Raw genomic sequence first — 18,171 nt, 5'->3', positions numbered from 1 at the left:
TTTAAAAATGGTGTGCTTTTAACACCTAAGATTGTGTGGGTAGAGAAGTTGTGGAGTGAAAAAATCTAATACATAGGAAGTAGTTTGGAAAGAATACTGTTCTTTCCAAACATACAAAGGTTAAAAAAGAGTAAGAAAGTAGTATTCACCCTAAGTATTGCAATTTGCATTTCAAGAAAGATTAAAAATAAACTGATTAAAGTAATTTTATGATTGGCTTCTTCACTATTCTCCTTTTACACTACTTCTAGTCTGCTTTGGTTTCCATAGCTATTAGTTTAATCATGATGCACAGAGCTATTTCTAATTACAGTATATGCCAGCATAAAATTAATTCTTTGAGTATCTCAAGAAAAAAATACAGCTTGCTGCTTGTTCTTTGACATTTTATTATTGCAAATCCTGAAGTAGCACCCTAGCACATCATATTTGGTCTGTTCAACTTTATTAAAAAATAAGAAGCCTTTAAATATATACCTGCTTAGATCTGTGTCAAGGGAGACAGGTTATAAAAGGACTGTATTATACCCAAGTCTGATGCGTTAATTTCAAATTATCTAGCACTCCTAAATGAGCAGTGGCTATTACAGAAAAAACTTGTCATATTGAACATCCAATGTCATCTATTCTTTGTCTTTTATCAATGTGAAGTTTCTGTGACATTTTTAAATTTCTCTTAGGCAAATATATGTTTTTTCCTTCCAAAATAAAGCCAGTGAATTAGATGTATCTTCTGTCTTGAAGAACTTGCAAGGACTCAGGTTCTACAACTGAGTACAGGTGAACCAGACATACAGTTCAGTGAGAAGTTATTCAAGTGCCATGATTGCAGGCTAGGTCAAAAATTAATCTTCCTTCTAATTCAGTAAAAGTCTTTCTGTGAATAAAGAATGTGAATCCAGATCTGAATACATTTTTAAATAAGACCTAGAATTTTAAACTTCTAAAATGATACACTGCCTCTGCTTGATTGATGAGTTTTAACAATGTTTAATTAGTTGGAAAAACTTATGTGCATATTTCCCTTCAACAAAATTTGGATGATGTGTCTCCCATTTGCTTCTTCCTTAAACATCCTTGCTATGTTGTATAGTGAACTCTTGTGTTTTTATATCATGTACAATTATATATTTGTATTTTTGAAAAACTTTGCCAAACTTTATTGGCTCAATCACTTCTAGATGAGTTTTCACATGTAGATCAAAAGATGCTGCATGCATTGTAAGATAATAATGTGTGTCTCATCACTTGAAAAATTATCTATAGACTGAGGGTTTCAATGATTTTTTTTTTTTATGTTAAATCCATCTTGCCTCATCTTTAGCCTTCATCTCCAAACTTTCTAAGTTTTTATTAAGTAGAATTTTGCCTGCATGAGATGGCTGGTCTACTAGACTTTAAAGGTATCTTTTATTTTTATTTATGTATATGCTTTTTTCAGGTACCTTAATTCAGGACTTGCATTGTACCAAATTGGGATATGATTTTACTGAAAAATGTGTGACTATTTCACTTTCTCATCTGTAAAGGTTTTTTGGGGTTTTTTTGTGGTTTTTTTTTTTTTTTAGGGTAAATATTAGTGTAGGTAAAATATCCTTCTGTGAGCACTTTGTAAAAACTTGTCTGTTCCATCAGTACTGGTAGAGCTACCAATTTAAATTGACCTGGCAAAAAAATGAAAAAAGTATAAAAAACTAAACCAACCAACCAGACAAACCCAATAAATAATAAAAGTAGACTTGCTAAGTTTGATGCAGAATGCTTGGAATGTTTCTTTTTATGCTCTCTTGGCTGTTGGGCATTCTCATCCTGTTGTGATAAAAAGTGCTGTCTGAGTAAATTAAAAAGAGTAATCAATAGAAGCTGGCCTATAGCACAGCACACTCAAACAAAATTCAGTCTAAAAACTCTCACAATTCATTATATTCTCATATATTCCCATGAACATTGTTTTTAAGTTGATAGGCATATATTTGTTTCAGAAAATATGGGACTGTAAAGATATACAAAATGGCATTAACTGTGAAATTTCTTGTAGAAGTTCCAAAAGGAAACTGCTTGCTTCAAAATGTATTGACATATTCGAGTATATTGGTGTGTTATTTGAGCAGAATGATTTGCCATCATTTATTATTGGCAGATGGAATTGATAGCTATGTGTTACAGATTACAATCAATTCAAACCTTGTTCTGTCCTGATTGTTCAAGCCTAATAGATACAGTGTATGGTAGGGCTTACATTAATTTGTTTTAAATGTCTTCAAAATTCACTTTTTTATTTCCCTTTTTAAATGATCTTATAGCTATCCTAGTGTGTTTAAATAACCAAATAATTGCTAAATATTTCTCTGGTAAACTGATGAGGCAGAAAAATAACATGGAAGATATACAAGAACCAATGGATCATATGATCATCTAATTTGATTTTTCCTCATATTAAGAGGTAGAAGAAGTGTGAACTGATCCCACAAAATTAAAGAAGTTAATGTTAGCCAGTTCAGAATGAAAATAATATGGCTTGTTTTGATGGTGGCTGAATCCAGTGAACCTTGCTAGATGCAAGGTGGCAGCTTCTCTGTGTTTGCAGGCAGTCTCTAGCCAGGCTGGCTCCCAGTGGGCACACACAGGAGCCAGTGGGTACACAGCCAGGCACACGTACTGCAGGGACAGCCAGCCATTGCAGACACACACACAGCATTCACCTACATGAACAAGAGGAGCCAGAAAAACCTAATGACCAGTAGCTTGGCTACATGTGTCAGGTCTCTTTTATTCCCTGACTTCTCTATATTTTGCTTGTATTGTTTCTTGTTGATTCATCTTGATCCCCCCTCACCTCCATCCTTGTCTTCCCCAAATAAACAATTTTTATGGAATTACTTCTACCCAATGGGTCATCATTGTACCTAGGTATCACTGGATTTGCAATCTCTATTTGGTAAAATCAGACCATTTTTTTCACCTAACTGAGCAAGCGATTCATATTTCATATTACTTTGTCTAGAATAATGTGTGGAGTTGTTACTGTTGCTAGTTGGAGGAACTAGGCCATTGCCTTAACAATGGAAACAAACTTTGGTAACAACAGGATGGTTCATGTTATAGTTATGTTTTATCATCCCTTTAAGTGAAACATTAGTTTAAAAACTTATTCTAAAAGGCTTTAAAAATATTCTGGGTGACTCATTTAGGGTTTGGGGCTTTTTTCTCAATGTAAATAGCCTTAGTGTGATTTTTTTTTTTTTTTTAATATATAATGGCTTTGAAATACAGTGTACTCTTTATAAGAAAAAAATTTTCTTTTTAAAAAGGATGAAACACAGATGTTTCAAATAATGCAAAGTGCTTATATTGACTCAATGAGTGTTCCAATGAATGATGATGCACATATTTAAACTTCATAAAAGGTTGCTTTTCAGAATCACTCTTAATGGAACTGAAAAAATATCAGTATTTCTCTATTTTAGCCTTGAGCAGTGAACAAGGTCAAGTGTGAGATGCACTTAAGAAAAGAGTTCTACGAGGAGTTATATATATGTTTTATATAATGTAATATATATATTACAGTTATGTAACAAATTTAAATCCAAAATGTTTGTACAAATAGTCCACACATTCAGTTCAGTAGTGGTTATGTAGGAAATAAAATTTCTAAAATGGGAATTAGAAGGTCACTTCTAAAAAATAGAATATACCCTTGTACACAACAGGACAGTTTTCAGAATATGAAGCGAAATAAATTTAGCACGACAAAGCAAGTTCCTGTCGAAAGTAATAAAATAGTATATTTGAAAGTGGAAAATAAAGATAAGGAAATGCTCATTTTGGAAGGAAAATGAAATCTTGCTATTTCAATGGGGATCAATGGGGCAAGCTTTAGTACATATCCCTGGACTTCATGACCTGCCATGAATTTTGATTACTTTCAAGTAACCTACGACTAAACCAGGTCACAATTAAGCCCACAGATGTTGCAAAAGCAGGGGAAAAAGTGAAGGATGAAGACACAACTAGGAGGGGAAGATATGAAAGACATGCTATAGATACTTAAAAAAACAAAAAAAATTTGCCAAACTTTAAGCCATCAAAAGGAAGGCCAGATGTCATCAAGGGCAGGCACATGTAGCAAAGCTTGGCAAAATTGATCCCCGTTGAAGGACAAAACAGAAAAGGAGGACTTACAAACACGCTGGGATGGAGATACCATCAAAGGAATTGAGATAGGAAAAGAAAAATCACACTTTGGGAAACATTGTGATTGCAAGAAAATGGACAGGGATCATATCAGGAGCAGTGCAAAGAACCAAACCATACAAAAACTAAGCTCACAGATGTTCCAAAACCAGGGGAAAAAGTCAAGGAGGAAGATAAAACTTTGAGGGCAAGATATTAGGGATGCAGCTGGACACTCTAAAAAAAAAAATAAATCTTTAACCTCAGTCTTAAAGAAAATGTGAGGAAATGAGCTGCATGACAAAGGAAAACATAATGCCAAAACCAAGGCCACAGATGTTGCAAAAGCAGGGGCAAAAGTCAAGGAGGAAGACAAAACTTCGAGGGCAAGATATTAGGGACATGGAATTGAGACAGAGTAGAGATCCATTCTGAATTAGGCAAAACAGAATGGATACTTAGGAAAAAAAACTAAAAAGGAAAAAAATTTTTGCAAAGCCAAAGCCATGCAAAGGCATGGCATGCCATCAAGTGCAGGGACATGCACCAAAGATTCCCCTATTGGTCCCTGTTGAAATTGCAAGATTCCGTGAATGAAATTTCCTTTCGGGAAGGGAAACGGAATCTTGCGACCCCGAAATGAAAGCCTTACAAACACTCTGGAAAGGAGATAGGATCAAATGAAATGCAATTGAAAAAAACCCAGAAAATGAGCAGATTTAGTGTCTTCAAAAAATGGTCTGTGAGGAATTGAGTTGCAGTGCAAAGCACCAAAACATGCCCAAACCAAGCTTACAGAAGTTGCAAAAGCAGGGGAAAAAGTCGAGGAGGAAGACACAGCTTGGAGGGGAAGATATGAGGGACATGGCATGGATACTTAAAAAAAAAAAATAAAAAACATTCCCAAAGTCAAGCCCATAGAAAGGCAGGCCATATGCCATCAAGTGCAGGGACATACACAAAAGCTTGTCCAAACTGATGCCCGCTGATGGCCAAAACAGAAAAGAAGGACTTACAAACACTCTGGAATGGAGATACCATCACAGGAACTGCAATTGGAAGAGAAAAAAAAAAATTTTGGAAATTTTGTGACTACAAGGAAATGGACCGGGATTCTATCCAGCGCACTGCAAAGGACCAAAACAGGCCAAAACTAAGTTTGCAGATGCTGCAAAAGCAGGGGAAAAAGTCAAGGAGGAAGATAAAACTTCGAAGGCAAGATATTAGGGATATGGCTGGATACAAAAACAAACAAACAAACAAAAAAAAGTCTTTACCCTCAGTACTAAAAGAAAATGTGAGGAAATCAGCTGCATTGCAAAGGACCAAAACATGCCAAAACTCAGCTCACAGATGTTGCAAAAGCAGGGGAAAAACCCAAGGAGGAAGACAAAGCTTGGAGGCCAAGATATCAGGGATATGGCATGGATATTTAAAAAAAAAAAACAAAAAAAAATCTTTAACTGAGGAAGCGAAGGGAGTCGACCCATCCTAATTGATCATCATCGAACTCCGGTTTATTGATCCCACTTAGATACTTTTATAGTGGTGTTAATTAAGCTTATACATATTACAAAACCCGAGCTCATCATTGGCCACAGATTACACACCAACCCCTACTTTGTTGCCGAAACCTGTGGTTTTCTTGTTGACAGTAATACTCGCTTTTCTCATCCTGTTATTGACTTGTTATTTATCATTCAAGGCCTCCATGTTTCTCACCATGCCTTTCTCACCGTCTCCTCAAGGACAAGGTGTTTACTGTTGTTAAGGGAAAAGCCTGAGAACTTGCTGCTTACAGCTGCTTATTACTTTTTAACCAGCTGTATGTAATCGTGGCCATGTCTCAGCAAAACTCTGCAACATTTAACCTCAGTCCTAAAAGAAAATGTGAGGAAATGAGCTGCACTGCAAAGGACCAAAACATGCCAAAACTAAGTTTACAGATGGTGCAAAAGCAGGGGAAAAAGTCAAGGAGGAAGACAAAACTTGGGGGGCAAGATATTAGGGACATGGCATGGATACTCAAAAAAAAAAAAGAAAAAAGGAAAAAATCTTTCCCTAAGTCAAAGCTATTGGAATAAGAATCCCAATATAACCAGTTAGATGGTGCCTGGGCCAGTTCTGACCCTCGCTGCTGGGCCAAAGGCAGCACTGTGGTGTTTTACCCCCGAGATACCTTGGCTGCTGGAGAGTGCAGCGGGACACAGACGCAAGTCCAGGCTTGTCAGGACTCCGTTTACCTCAGGAGAGAGAGCTTCTGGCGATGGTGAAGATAAGGAAGGAGTGGATTCTGCTGGAGGGTTATATCCAGATGTTTATTCCACGGTCACAGAGGTCTGAGCCGGGGCAATTCCTCCAACAGAATGGAGGCCGCATGGTCTGATTAACCTTTTAAGCTCAGGGCAGGGGAAGGGGAGGGGACAGGTGAGCCACCAACCAGGTTCTCAAGGGACTCAAGAGGCAGGGTCTCAAGGGACTAGGGACACCTATACGGGCCAATGTCCCCCAGGCCTGAGGGACCAACCACACGACGCCCTGCTGGTATGTTAGCCTGATTGACAGGGCACACTCAGCAAGGGGCGAGGGGGCAGGGAGAGAGGGATAGGCACACCTGGGAAGGGACCGGAAGTTTAAAACAGGACATTGCAACACACCGCAACAAAAGCCATCAAAAGGCATGGCATGCCATCAAGGGCAGGGACATGCACCAAAGATTCCTCTCTTGGTCTCCATTGAAGTTGCAAGATTCCTTTTCCCTTTCCGAAAGGAAATGAAATTTCATTTCCTTTCGGGAAGGGAAAAGGAATCTTGCGAACCTGAAAAGAAAGGCTTACAGATACTCTGGAAAGGAGATAGGAAGAAATGAAATGCAATCGAAAAAAACCAGAAAATTGGGAATTTTACTGTCTTCAAAAAATAGGCTGTGAGGAAACGAACTGCATTGCAAAGGACAAGACCATGCCAAAACTAAGCTCACAGATGTTGCAAAAGCAGGTGAAAAATTCAAGGAGGAAGACAAAACTTCAAGGGCAAGATATTAGGGACATGGCATGGATACTTAAAAAAAAAAATCTTTAACCTAAGTCCAAAAAAAAAAAGTGAGGAAGTGAGCTGCATTGCAAACGACCAAAACATGCCAAAACTCAGCCCACAGATGTAGGAAAAGCAGGGAAAAAAGTCAAGGAGGAAGACAAAACTTGGGGGACAAGATATTAGGGACATGGCATGGATACTTACGAAAAAAAATTAAAAAGGAAAAACCCGTTCCCTAAGTCAAAGCCATCAAAAGGCATGGCATGCCATCAAGGGCAGGGGCCTGCACCAAAGATTCTTCTCTTGGTCTCCATTGAAATCGCAAGATTCCTTCTCTCAGTGCTACGCTGGGCTCCATCTCTGGCTGCACTTCTCCCTACAGCCCAATCCCCAATCACATCAGGTTACTGTGGAGATGGCCACTATACAGTTTTAGAGGGCTTCTCTTACATATTGTCTGTGCAGCTCTGACTCTGCCTCTCAGAGCTCCATGTTGCTTTTGCTCCAGTGCTCATGTAGTAGCAACTTAGCAAACCGTATGTTATTTCCCATTGTGTCCTGCTGCACATGCACTGCCATTCCGGGGGAACTCTGCACCAACCTGGGTCCCCTCTGGACTGCAGCCATTCCTTGGCAGGGGGCACGGGGCTTGCTCCAATGCACCAAATAAGCAAAGTGCATAGTGTCCACTCCTCATATCCAGCACTCTTCTTGGGGGTGGTATCTCATACCTTGTCCTGACTTCTAGACTCCCTGGTCTGCCTGGCTATAGCTCATCTGGATTTTTACGCTCTCAGACTCTTGGTCTGCCTGACTCCACCTTCTAATTTCTCTTAGGTCTGCAGTAATCTTCCTGAATCGCCTTGGGATCACATTGCTTAATATTTAAGTCCTTTTTCCCAAATCACCACAGGATCATGTCAGAATCACATCGGGCTCACCAACTAATAATCACCAAATAATATCCATTTGGGAAGGGAAAGGAAATCATTTTCATTTGGGAAGGGAAACGAAATAATTTCCTTTTGGGAAGGGAAATGAAATAATTTCCTTTCGGGAAGGGAAATAAAAATTCATTTCCATTCAGGAAGGGAAACCAAATATTGTGATTTCAATGGGGATCAATTTTGGCAAGCTTTGGTGCATGTGCCTGCACTTGATGGCATATGGCCTGCCTTTTGATGGCTTTGACTTTGGGAAAGACTTTTTTTTAAGTCTCCATGCCATGCCCTTCATACCTTCCCCTCCAAGTTGTGTCTTCCTCCTTGATTTTTCCCCTGCTTTTGCAACTTCTGTGAGGTTAGATTTAGCCTGGTTTGGTCCTTTGCACTGTAACTGATGCAATCCCAGTCCATTTTCTTGTAGTCTCTAAATTTTTTTTTCCTGCAATTGCATTTCCTTTGATGGAGGAATGAAGTGTATTCTGACTGAGAAACAACAAAAAGTTCATACTTTCCTAGAGTATTTTGCCCTGCAGACCCTCATCAACACTCAGCTGAAGATGAATTTGTTTGTGTGATTGTATTTCTTGGACAGAAGGTTTCTGCCAGCTCTTCCTGATGACTCTCTGGCTCTGAGGTACTCCTGGGGGGGGTCCAGGACAGCTCTGGACAGCTCTTGCACAGCTCTGTGTGAGCCTCTTTTTAGGAGCTTTCCTGGCAACGAGTAGAGACCGCATGCCCATCAGAGCACCAACTGTCCACTAGCACATGATACCAGGAAAAATCCACCAAATACATGAAAAATCCAGTAATTTCCCAGGAAGCAATCTAACTACCAGACAAAGCACAAAGGGTGTTTCCTCAGACCTTGAACTACGGAAGAGTTTAACTGAACATCACTTGGCTTTGCTTGCAGCTGAGCACTCCCATATTTCTGCTCTCCCACCACACTCCATCCACCCAGACACTGCCCCAGGAAATGGCACATGCTCCAGTGTGCAGCTCTATTTTCACATGCTTTTAAGATCACTCTCCCTGACAGTGTATCAAAGCCAAATGATCATTCCCACACAAAATACCCTCCAATGCTTCGAGGTTATCAGATGGAGACCACAGATCCCAGTAATAAGAACACCTGTGATACACATATACCTGGGAGACAAGAAGCTCATGTTTTGTTCAGGGGTTATCAAATGTTTGGACAAGTGAAAAAAATTTCTCTGGACAAGAATTATTTTTTTTCTCTAACAAGATTCACAAAGCATACTAGAAGTCATGATAGATTTATTTATTTTTAAATGCAACAGGTTGACCGGGCTGAATACTGAAAATCTTTAAAACTTCATTCTAAAGCTCCTTATTCCTGGGAAATTATACATCATCATCGTTCATACTCTGATTGAGGCTACCAGAGGTGTGCAAACAAATGTATGAAAAGTAGACAATTCTTGGGAAAAACTGTTAAACATCCCTGTTTACCTAAAATACAGATAGAAGTGATCCACAAGTGCATGTCTGCGCTAGAGCCAGCTGCTCACCTCCAAGACAGGAGCATGCCTTCGCCTAGAGGTCAAGTTGACCAGCAGGGCTGGAGAACTGAATGCCAAGCAGCACATCCATGTGGCTGGGACCACTGTCCCGCCACAGGGCTGCCATGCTCTGTGCAAGAGCTCAGACAGCTGCTGGGGCAGGATAGAGCAGCTGGGCTGCATCCCTGGGGCTGGAGATATGTTCAGGGTACTTGAGAGCTGGGGGCTTAGCCAGCCAACTCTGAGCCCTGAAGCAGCTACAAACCTCCCCCTCAGCACATGAGAAAGGGCTGGGACATTCAATAGCCAGCACCAACACAAACCTCTGCGGGCACTCCACTGAACGTGTAAACGTGGGGCCTCTTCCCAAACACAGAAACAGTTCCCAAGTACACACAGTGCTCATCTTAGCCTGGTCCTCCAACAAGCTCTTGCTCACCCTGTCTCTCCTACACATCACCTGTTCAAATGCCTCATCAGAAAACAGCTCTGGGAGAACCCGAAGAGCCTAGGAGGTGTGAAACCACCTACAAACCTGGCTACACTGGAGTCAAGCAAATGGGTCCTTGGGGAAAAAATTCCTCTCTTGACAGGCGTTCCCCTTACTACTCTGGTGAAAATAGCTCTGAAAATAAATCCAGTATCACAGACAGTAAAGCTTCAACCCAGAGGGACATGTGTCTTTATCCACCACATTTTCACTGACTTTGCATTTGTTTTATTTTAGCTTTTAAAAATTTTTAACCTCTTTGCAAATATCGTGGTGTGAATGGACACCAGGTCAAATGCTCCAAACTGGCAAAAAGGAGACTCTGAGGAAGCCCCAGCAGAGATGCAGATCTCCTCCCTCCAGACCTGCCAGAAGCAACTGGAAGAAATAAACCAACCTTTCTGAGCTCTCTGAGCCTTTCAGGCAGGGAGGGCAGGCAACGACCCAAGGGCAGAGTCACTGATAAAACTGAAGTCCCTGGAGGACTTCTGCCCCGTCCGTCTCCCTGCCGCTGTCCAGCTCCTCCCCTCAGCACTCCCTGAGCAGCATCCAGCCCCCGACACTCATTAACCAGCGCTCTCCAGAGACGGCGCCGCGCCGGGACTGCTCCCGCTCCACGCCTGGCGGATCCTGCAGCACGCCCGGGCAGCAGCTTCCCTCCAGCCTGCGACAGCGACAGACACGGCTCTGCTACGACCACATGGCCACTGCGGGAAAAGTAAGGACAAGGCATTTCCCACCCTCCTTTCCGAGGTGCCCTGCTCTTGGCCAAGTCCGCGGCAGAAGGCTCAGCCTGCACAGCACTCCGCGGGCCCTCTCTCCTCCGACCTTACTCCCCCTCCTCTCCCAAAACTCTGAGAATGTCACCAGACTCTGCATCCGGTAGCGCATTCCCACTTTGTCCTGCCCGGCTGCTCAGGAGACAAAATTTGCAATTGTGCTGCCCTGTGCACCCTCCTGCTCAATCCCACCCCGAGCTCCTCTTCTGGCAGCAAAGGCAGCTCTCCAGTGGTGCCCTCTTCAGCCGCTCACCTCCTGCACTCAGCCTTGTCCATGGCAATACCCTTTTCAGGCTGCAAGCCCCATCTTGCTGATGCCAAACTGCTTTGAATTGAATTGGGGAAGGGTTTGTGCCATGTCACACATAAATCATCCTTTTGGCAAGGAGAGAAATTATCCAGTTGCCAGTCATGCTGGGACTGTTTTGTAGCCTCTTTTTAGATACCTTTAGCTCACTGAAAGAAAAAATTCTGTCTTGCTTGCCTTAACCTGCAGAAGCACTCATGTTGCTGTCATATCTGCCCGTACACCAGGTGAACCAGTCACTTCAATTTGAATTCACACTTCACACAAAGCCAGTGTTTACTGAACATTGTTTGGCTTTGCATACAGCTGAGCACTCCAATGTTTCTGCTCTCCCACCAAATCCCACCCAACCAGCAGCCCTCAGAAAACAGCACAGGACTGTTGTGTAGCTGTAGAAGTGTGTGCTGCAGTGTGCACAGACACATGCTGTGCAGCCTTGGCTTTGATGATTGTAGGACAACTGTGCTACAATCCTGCCCAAGTCCTGGGCTCTTGTCAAAGGGGAACCTTTCCCAGCAATGTATTCCCCTCGCTTGTTTCCAGGTTATCAGGTGCAGGGCTGCTGTTGCCTGGGCCCCGGGCAAGCTCTCTGTTGAGGAGGTGGAAGTTGCACCCCCAAAGGCAGGGGAAGTCCGGATCAAGGTAAACATACATTTCAATAATTTTTTCTCCCTTGAGGGAGCTGCTCTTCTTGTGGCTGTAGCTTGGATATAATCCAGTGATCAGTGTCCACCCATCACCTTAACTGCCCAGAGAAGTTCTGTGGAACATCCTTCCACAAACTCAAATAAACAGTGGCTGGACTATTTCTAGAAATCACCATTTTACTCTTTCCTCTCCGAACAGATGGTGGCCACAGGCATCTGTCACTCAGATGATCACGTTTTGAAAGGTTCCTTGCCTAATGTGGAATTCCCAGTTATTCCTGGCCATGAAGGAGCTGGGATTGTGGAAAGCATTGGAGAAGGAGTGACCTCTGTGAAACCAGGTAACCAACACAATCTCAAATGCATGCCCAGGATTCAGGCCTCAAAGCTCTGCCAAGAGCTCAGAAACCACTCCCTTCTCCTGAGTCACTGGTTAAAAAACTAAGTGCAGAAGCAATGCACTGGACTCTCATGCCCAGTTTTCCAATCTGTTCCCCATGTAGACAAATGAGGCCTGAAGCATTCATCCTGACAGGGAAAGCAGAGAGTTCACTGTAGGTTTCTACCATCATAAAGTTCAGGAGAGGTGATGCAATAGGCAGTGCCCTCAGGGACGGTGGAGCTAAAGGCACCTAACAGAGATCCACTTTGTTGCAGGAGACAAAGTGATTCCTCTTTGCCTCCCTCAGTGTGGGGAATGCAGCTTCTGCCAGAATCCTGAATCCAACTTCTGCCAGAAGTCCCAGTAAGTTTACTTTGCCTTCCCCTACACCTACATGGGAATGACTTTATGACAAATCTGACACCCCCACCAACGCTTCACTCAATCAAATACAAATACTTGCATCTCCTCCACAGTTTTTCTGAACCACAAAACCTGCTGCCGGACAAGACCAGCCGCTTCTCTTGCAAAGGAAAGCAGATCCATCATTTTGTGTGGGTCAGCACCTTTGCAGAATTCACTGTGGTGCCAGAGTACGCCGTTGCCAAGATAGATGCTGCAGCACCTCTGGACAAAGTCTGTTTGTTTGGCTGTGGGTTTTCCACAGGGTATGGGGCTGCCATCAACACAGCCAAGGTTGGAATGTTTAGAACACCAGGGCTGCCCTCACAAGCTCATCAATCCTGTACAAAAGAAACCTTCTTCTCCTCCCCCTCCCCCTCTTCCTCCTCCTCTTCCTGCTGGAGACTCATAGGCTCCCATCTGTGCAGGTAAAACCAGGCTCCACCTGTGCTGTTTTTGGACTTGGAGGAGTTGGCCTCTCTGTTGTCATGGGCTGCAAGGCAGCTGGAGCTTCCTGCATCATTGGTGTGGACATCAACAAGGACAAGTTTGCCAAGGCCAAGGAGCTGGGAGCCACCGACTGCATCAACCCTCGAGACTTCCAGAAGCCCATCCAGGAGGTGCTCACTGAGATGACCGGGCAGGGCGTGGACTACTCCTTTGAGGCCATCGGGCACAAGGACACCATGGTAGGTGGCACTTCAGCACCTGTCCTCCCTCCCAGATCATCACAGGCCCCTCTCAGGGCAAAAATCACCCCCATGGGAAGTTCCTCACAGGCTGCCTGCACTGCTGGGCATATCTTTCTGAGAGAAAATGGCACGAATCTTAAAAGAGCCCACAAGCTCCCCAGGTCTGCTCCACCAGGGGGGATATATGTTTTCAGATTACCAGGGAGGAGCAAGGGATTGCACAAAAAGAGGACTCACATGACCAACTCATCATGGCTTTCTCTCATTCTCCTGCCTATCCCATCAGATTGCTTCCCTGGCTTCCTGCAATATGAGCACTGGTGTCTGTGTGATGGTTGGGGTATTGGATTCAGAGATTTCCATCGATCCCACACTTCTGCTGACTGGGCGTACGTGGAAGGGGACGATGTTTGGAGGTATAAGACTTAAGAATGCACTCTAAATATTTCAGCTTTTCCTCTCTTGGCAGTTGACAAATCATAAAAGAGGGTTTTCAAGGAAAAGACAATAAAGAGGAGCACTGCATTGCCTGTATTGAACATTAGCATTAGACGTGAAAATAACCCTCCACCTGTGTCTCACAGTAACCCACTCATCCCAAAGAGCAGAAACCATCTCACAAGGGTGTGGCACCAGTACTGGTCACTAGTCCTGACCCTGACAGTAACACTACCTTACCAAAACAGCCTTTCTCCCAGTATTCAGGCAGCTGCTCTCTCCTGTTTCTAGGCTGGAAGACGAGAGAATGTATCCCCAAATTAGTTTCCAGCTATTTGGAGAAGAAATTCAATTCAGACTTGCTGATCACACACACGCTGCCATTTGCTAAAGTGAACGAGGGATTTGAGTTGCTACGTGCAGGAAAAAGGTGAGACCCTGACCAACAGGAGGTTCAGCAAACCTCAGCACCTCCCCTAAATTTCCAACAGGCAGAACATACAACACTGGCTTCCCAAAGAGCACCCGAGCCTTTTGAGGAAGCGGGGCCTCCCAGCTGAGTGCTGGCAAGTTGTGCCATAGCCCAGAGGGAAGAGCCCATGTTCAGCACAGGGAACCCTCCTGCTCATGGTTCAGCTCAGCACAGATCCTGTGGCCTTATCCCATGAGGGGCTCCCCTCAGCAAGGATTTGAAGGCTTCCCCGCTGCTGCACGCCTCATGCAGCTCAGTCAGGAAGAGTCTGGATGGCAGAGAAGGTGGCAGGTCCCCAGGCACACCTGCCTGCCACACTGCCTGCTCCTGAGCTGCAGCCAAGCCTCCCTTCCCTTCCACGTTTCAGTATCCGCACTGTCCTGCTCTTCTGAGGGACGCGGCCTAGGAAGCTGAGCGGAGGGACCAGCGCAGCAGGTGCTCTCCTGGCCCGGGCCCTTCTCAACCAGCACCTCCCTTGTGGGGTACCAGGAGAAGAGAATGAGGAACTCACCTGTGCTGCTGTCACTGCTGGTCCTGCTGTGCCCAGACAGGACAGAAAAGGACGTCTCTCCCAGGGAAACGCTTTTACTAATAAAGGTTTTTAAACCAACTCATCTGACACAGTGCACTCAATCAACAGAGGCTCCAGGGCCTTGGGAAAATTGGTTGATGGATCAGGAACACTGGTAGTGATTTCCTTGACCCGTCGATAACGAGGAATTATACTGGTAGGAATAGGCAGATCCATGGGGTCCATGCATGGCTCCAATGCTGGTGCAAGCAAAAAAAAAATACTGGGTTTTTGACTGTGGGGTGATCTATTCACCACCTTGTCTACACACACCTGACAGGATGAGCCATTCTCAGAGGGGAAAAGGAGTTCTAGCACAGGAACTAGCAGGGCTCCTTGATAGAGCTTTAAACTACTCTGGGAAGGGGAATGGGAGAATACCAGGCTGGCCAGTGATGAACAATGGCATTGTGTGCCAAAACGTGAGGAAAGGAGCAGTAAGGGAACCCCTCAATCTGCTTCACAAGTGTTGGCTGCAAAGCACCACTCGTGAACATGTTTCTATACCAATGAATGCAGCTTGAGGAACAAGCAACAGTGACCTGGAAACTTTCGCCAGGTGCCAGAGACTCGATATCGTTGGCATAAATGAAACTGGTGGGACAAGTCCTGTGACTGGAGTGCCCTCTTGGATGGTTACAGGCTCTTCAGGAGGAAAAGGCAGGGCAGAAGAGGCAGGCAGGTGGCACTGCATGGAATAGAAGGGTTGGAATGTATGGAGATGTAATGGCACAGTTGAGAGCCTCTGGGTGAGAATCAAGGGGCAGACAAATAATGTGGATGTCACCATGGGCATCTACTAGAGACCCATCACTGTGCTCTGTACTATTCCCTCCTCAGTTTTCCTTCCTTCATTCTTATTTGTCCTCTCTAGATCCTGATCTTAGAACGGAGGCTTTTCTCCTGCTCTAGTTTTCATCTTGAAAAACCCTCAGAGAAATGTACAGACTGTAATGGGGAAGAAACATTACATGTGCATTTGTGTCCCATCACACACAAATGTGGGTGCTAGAGGTGCTATACCTAGGCTATCAGAATTCATAAAGTAAAACTCCTCCTTGGTAAGGTAATTGCAGAGTGGAATTCTGGAGGATGTACTATGATCATAGCTAGTCCAACAAAGGAATTTTTTCTGAGCAAAAAGAAAGAAAACAGAAAGGCAAGGCTATGGTCTAATGGGTCCCCCCCAAGTTGAGATATTCCATCATTCTATGATAGCATGGACTCAGTATCAGCAATTGCTCCAAGAGTCCTGGTCTCTATTTTAACATTTTTTCCCTCAGCCATTCTCCTCCACTAGGGTGAACACAATCAATTGCTCATTTTAATAGATCTTTGTCAGACTTGTTTTCTATATCTCTGCTAGGTACAATATATCAGGGTGACTAACTCCCACTTTCCTTACCTCATTTGCCTCATACTGCTATCATCTTGTAAGAGGTACATAATATTTCTGTTCTGATGGAAATTAAAGCGCCAGGGCATCTTTTAGAATAGGGAATTATTAATACTGCTAACAAATCCTGTAGGGTATGGTCTAGTTTGTCCTTCACAGTAGAATGCAAAAATTGTCTCTGATCAGGTGCCCACTTACACTGTGGACAGAAATGTAATGCTGGGTCATTAATAAAGGAACTCATATCAGACTCTGACTTGTAATTAAAAATTACAGAAACCTAATGCTGGCACCAGGAAAGATAAGATTTGTACTTAGCCCTCATAAGTGTATTTCAGCATCTGTTCCACAGAGATTTCTGTCAAATATTCTACCTTCTTTCCACCTCTTTGATACAGGCAGCAAACAAACAGAACATAAAGAGGGGGACAGAAAACTGACTACCAAGATGAAGACAAACACCTTGAGGTCTGTGCCTGAATGTAATGGTATCTGACCTCACAGATCAGCTCTTAAAGCTTGTAAAATACATGACTACATACAGCAAGTCAGGATAGCACATATTGTAGAACGAAGATACACAGGAATGGCCATTAAAAAGTTAATCATTAAAGCCATGCCTGCTGACATACAAGTTTGATCTTATTTTCCCTCTATTACCTGGATAAGACAAAAACAACAACCTCCTGTCTGAAATAGATACAAAAATCTGCACAGCAACAAGATCTCAGTATCAACTCCCTACAATAATGATATCCATTCCAAATGTTTTGCAGAGGTGCCAGCTCCCCATGGCCCTTAACAACTGCAAGCAGGGCAGACAGAAATTCTCATTACACATCAGTGGTGGGTTTGCAGGTCTGGGGGACTAGAGCATCACATGGATGTTTTAAGGAAAAATAACAGTACATATTTGAAAGATCTTTTTACAACCATTGTGTAGGTTATCCACTCAAAAGCAGACTCTAGACACATCTTCAGAGCCATGAAGTGCCAGCACAAGTAGCACATTTACGTCCTTAGGTGTGAGATGAAATCATAAGCCATCTGTATGGAATGCTATCTAGGAAGCAGGTGAATGAATTCCTTCTTTGTTACAGGACTTTTAAAATGTGTTGGTTTCAACTTCAAACACTGCCAACCCTATGGGATATCTCCCATAGAGCATTCATCCTCTGGAAGTGCTTTCCAGCCCTTGTGCAATGCAGAAGACAGAATGGGAATCAAAGTCAACTACTCTGTGTCCCAGGAGTTCTGTAAAGTGGATCTGTCTGAACAGCCTACAGAGTATTTTTGGTTTTGGCTGAGCACTTAAATCAGCCCACTTTGGGGCTGAAGAGAGGATTGCAAGGCACAGGAAAGTATATACATGAAAATCTTGGAGAAGAACTGTATTCTTCTTCTACGGCATCTGGTGGGTGCCCTGCTAGGATAACAGGCATGAGGGAGGGTAGGTTTAGACCAGATATTAGGAAGAAATTCTTTACTGTGACAGTGATGAGGCACTGGAACAGGCTGAGGAGGAGTTGTTGATGCTCCATCCTTGGCAGCATCTGAGGCCACTCAGATGTGGCTATGAGAAATTTCCTCTGGTGAGAGGTGTTCATGCCCATGGCAGGGGGGGTGGTACAACATGATCTTTAAGGTCCCACGTAACCAAGCCCATTCTGTGATTTTGTGAAGGACATGTGAATCAACCGTAGAGCTGAATGTGCCAAGCTTAAATCTACAGAACAATGCCCTCCTTATCCAAGAATGCTACACTTTTTTCTGATCATGTCCAGTCCTTTTTGCTAATCCAAATGTCAACAAATGTCTTTTCATTAAATAATATATATATTTTCACACACACATATAAACTTTCTCAATAGCCAAAGAGCTGACTTCTCCTCATTATAGCATTCTAAAAGGCTAGA

General features: G+C 43.4%; 1 protein-coding gene and 1 long non-coding RNA gene across 4 annotated transcripts in view; one reads left to right on the top strand and one right to left on the bottom strand.

The window, feature by feature from the left end:
• LOC141729138 (uncharacterized) overlaps positions 1-18,171 on the bottom strand; it is a 31,576-nt gene that overhangs the window by 4,079 nt on the left and 9,326 nt on the right. The window lies entirely within an intron of this gene.
• Positions 10,542-14,898, top strand: LOC141729137 (alcohol dehydrogenase 1-like). 3 transcript variants are annotated; one of them, XM_074540955.1, is made up of 9 exons: positions 10,542-10,887; positions 11,799-11,897; positions 12,102-12,243; positions 12,560-12,647; positions 12,761-12,842; positions 13,115-13,375; positions 13,665-13,794; positions 14,108-14,246; positions 14,656-14,898. In XM_074540955.1, the coding sequence occupies exons 1-9, from the start codon at positions 10,870-10,872 to the stop codon at positions 14,678-14,680; spliced, it is 984 nt and encodes a 327-aa protein (XP_074397056.1). In that variant the 5' UTR covers positions 10,542-10,869; the 3' UTR covers positions 14,681-14,898. The 3 variants fall into 3 exon arrangements, with proteins under 3 accessions (XP_074397056.1, XP_074397055.1, XP_074397053.1); XM_074540952.1 differs by having other exon boundaries at positions 10,545-10,887; positions 12,761-12,980; XM_074540954.1 differs by lacking the exon at positions 11,799-11,897 and having other exon boundaries at positions 10,544-10,887; positions 12,761-12,980.

The sequence above is a fragment of the Zonotrichia albicollis genome, chromosome 5 (assembly GCF_047830755.1).
Source record: "Zonotrichia albicollis isolate bZonAlb1 chromosome 5, bZonAlb1.hap1, whole genome shotgun sequence".
Classification (NCBI taxonomy): Eukaryota; Metazoa; Chordata; class Aves; order Passeriformes; family Passerellidae; genus Zonotrichia; species Zonotrichia albicollis.
The sequence above is the reverse complement of the archived record's forward strand: the minus strand, read 5'-3'. Positions and strand labels throughout refer to the sequence as shown.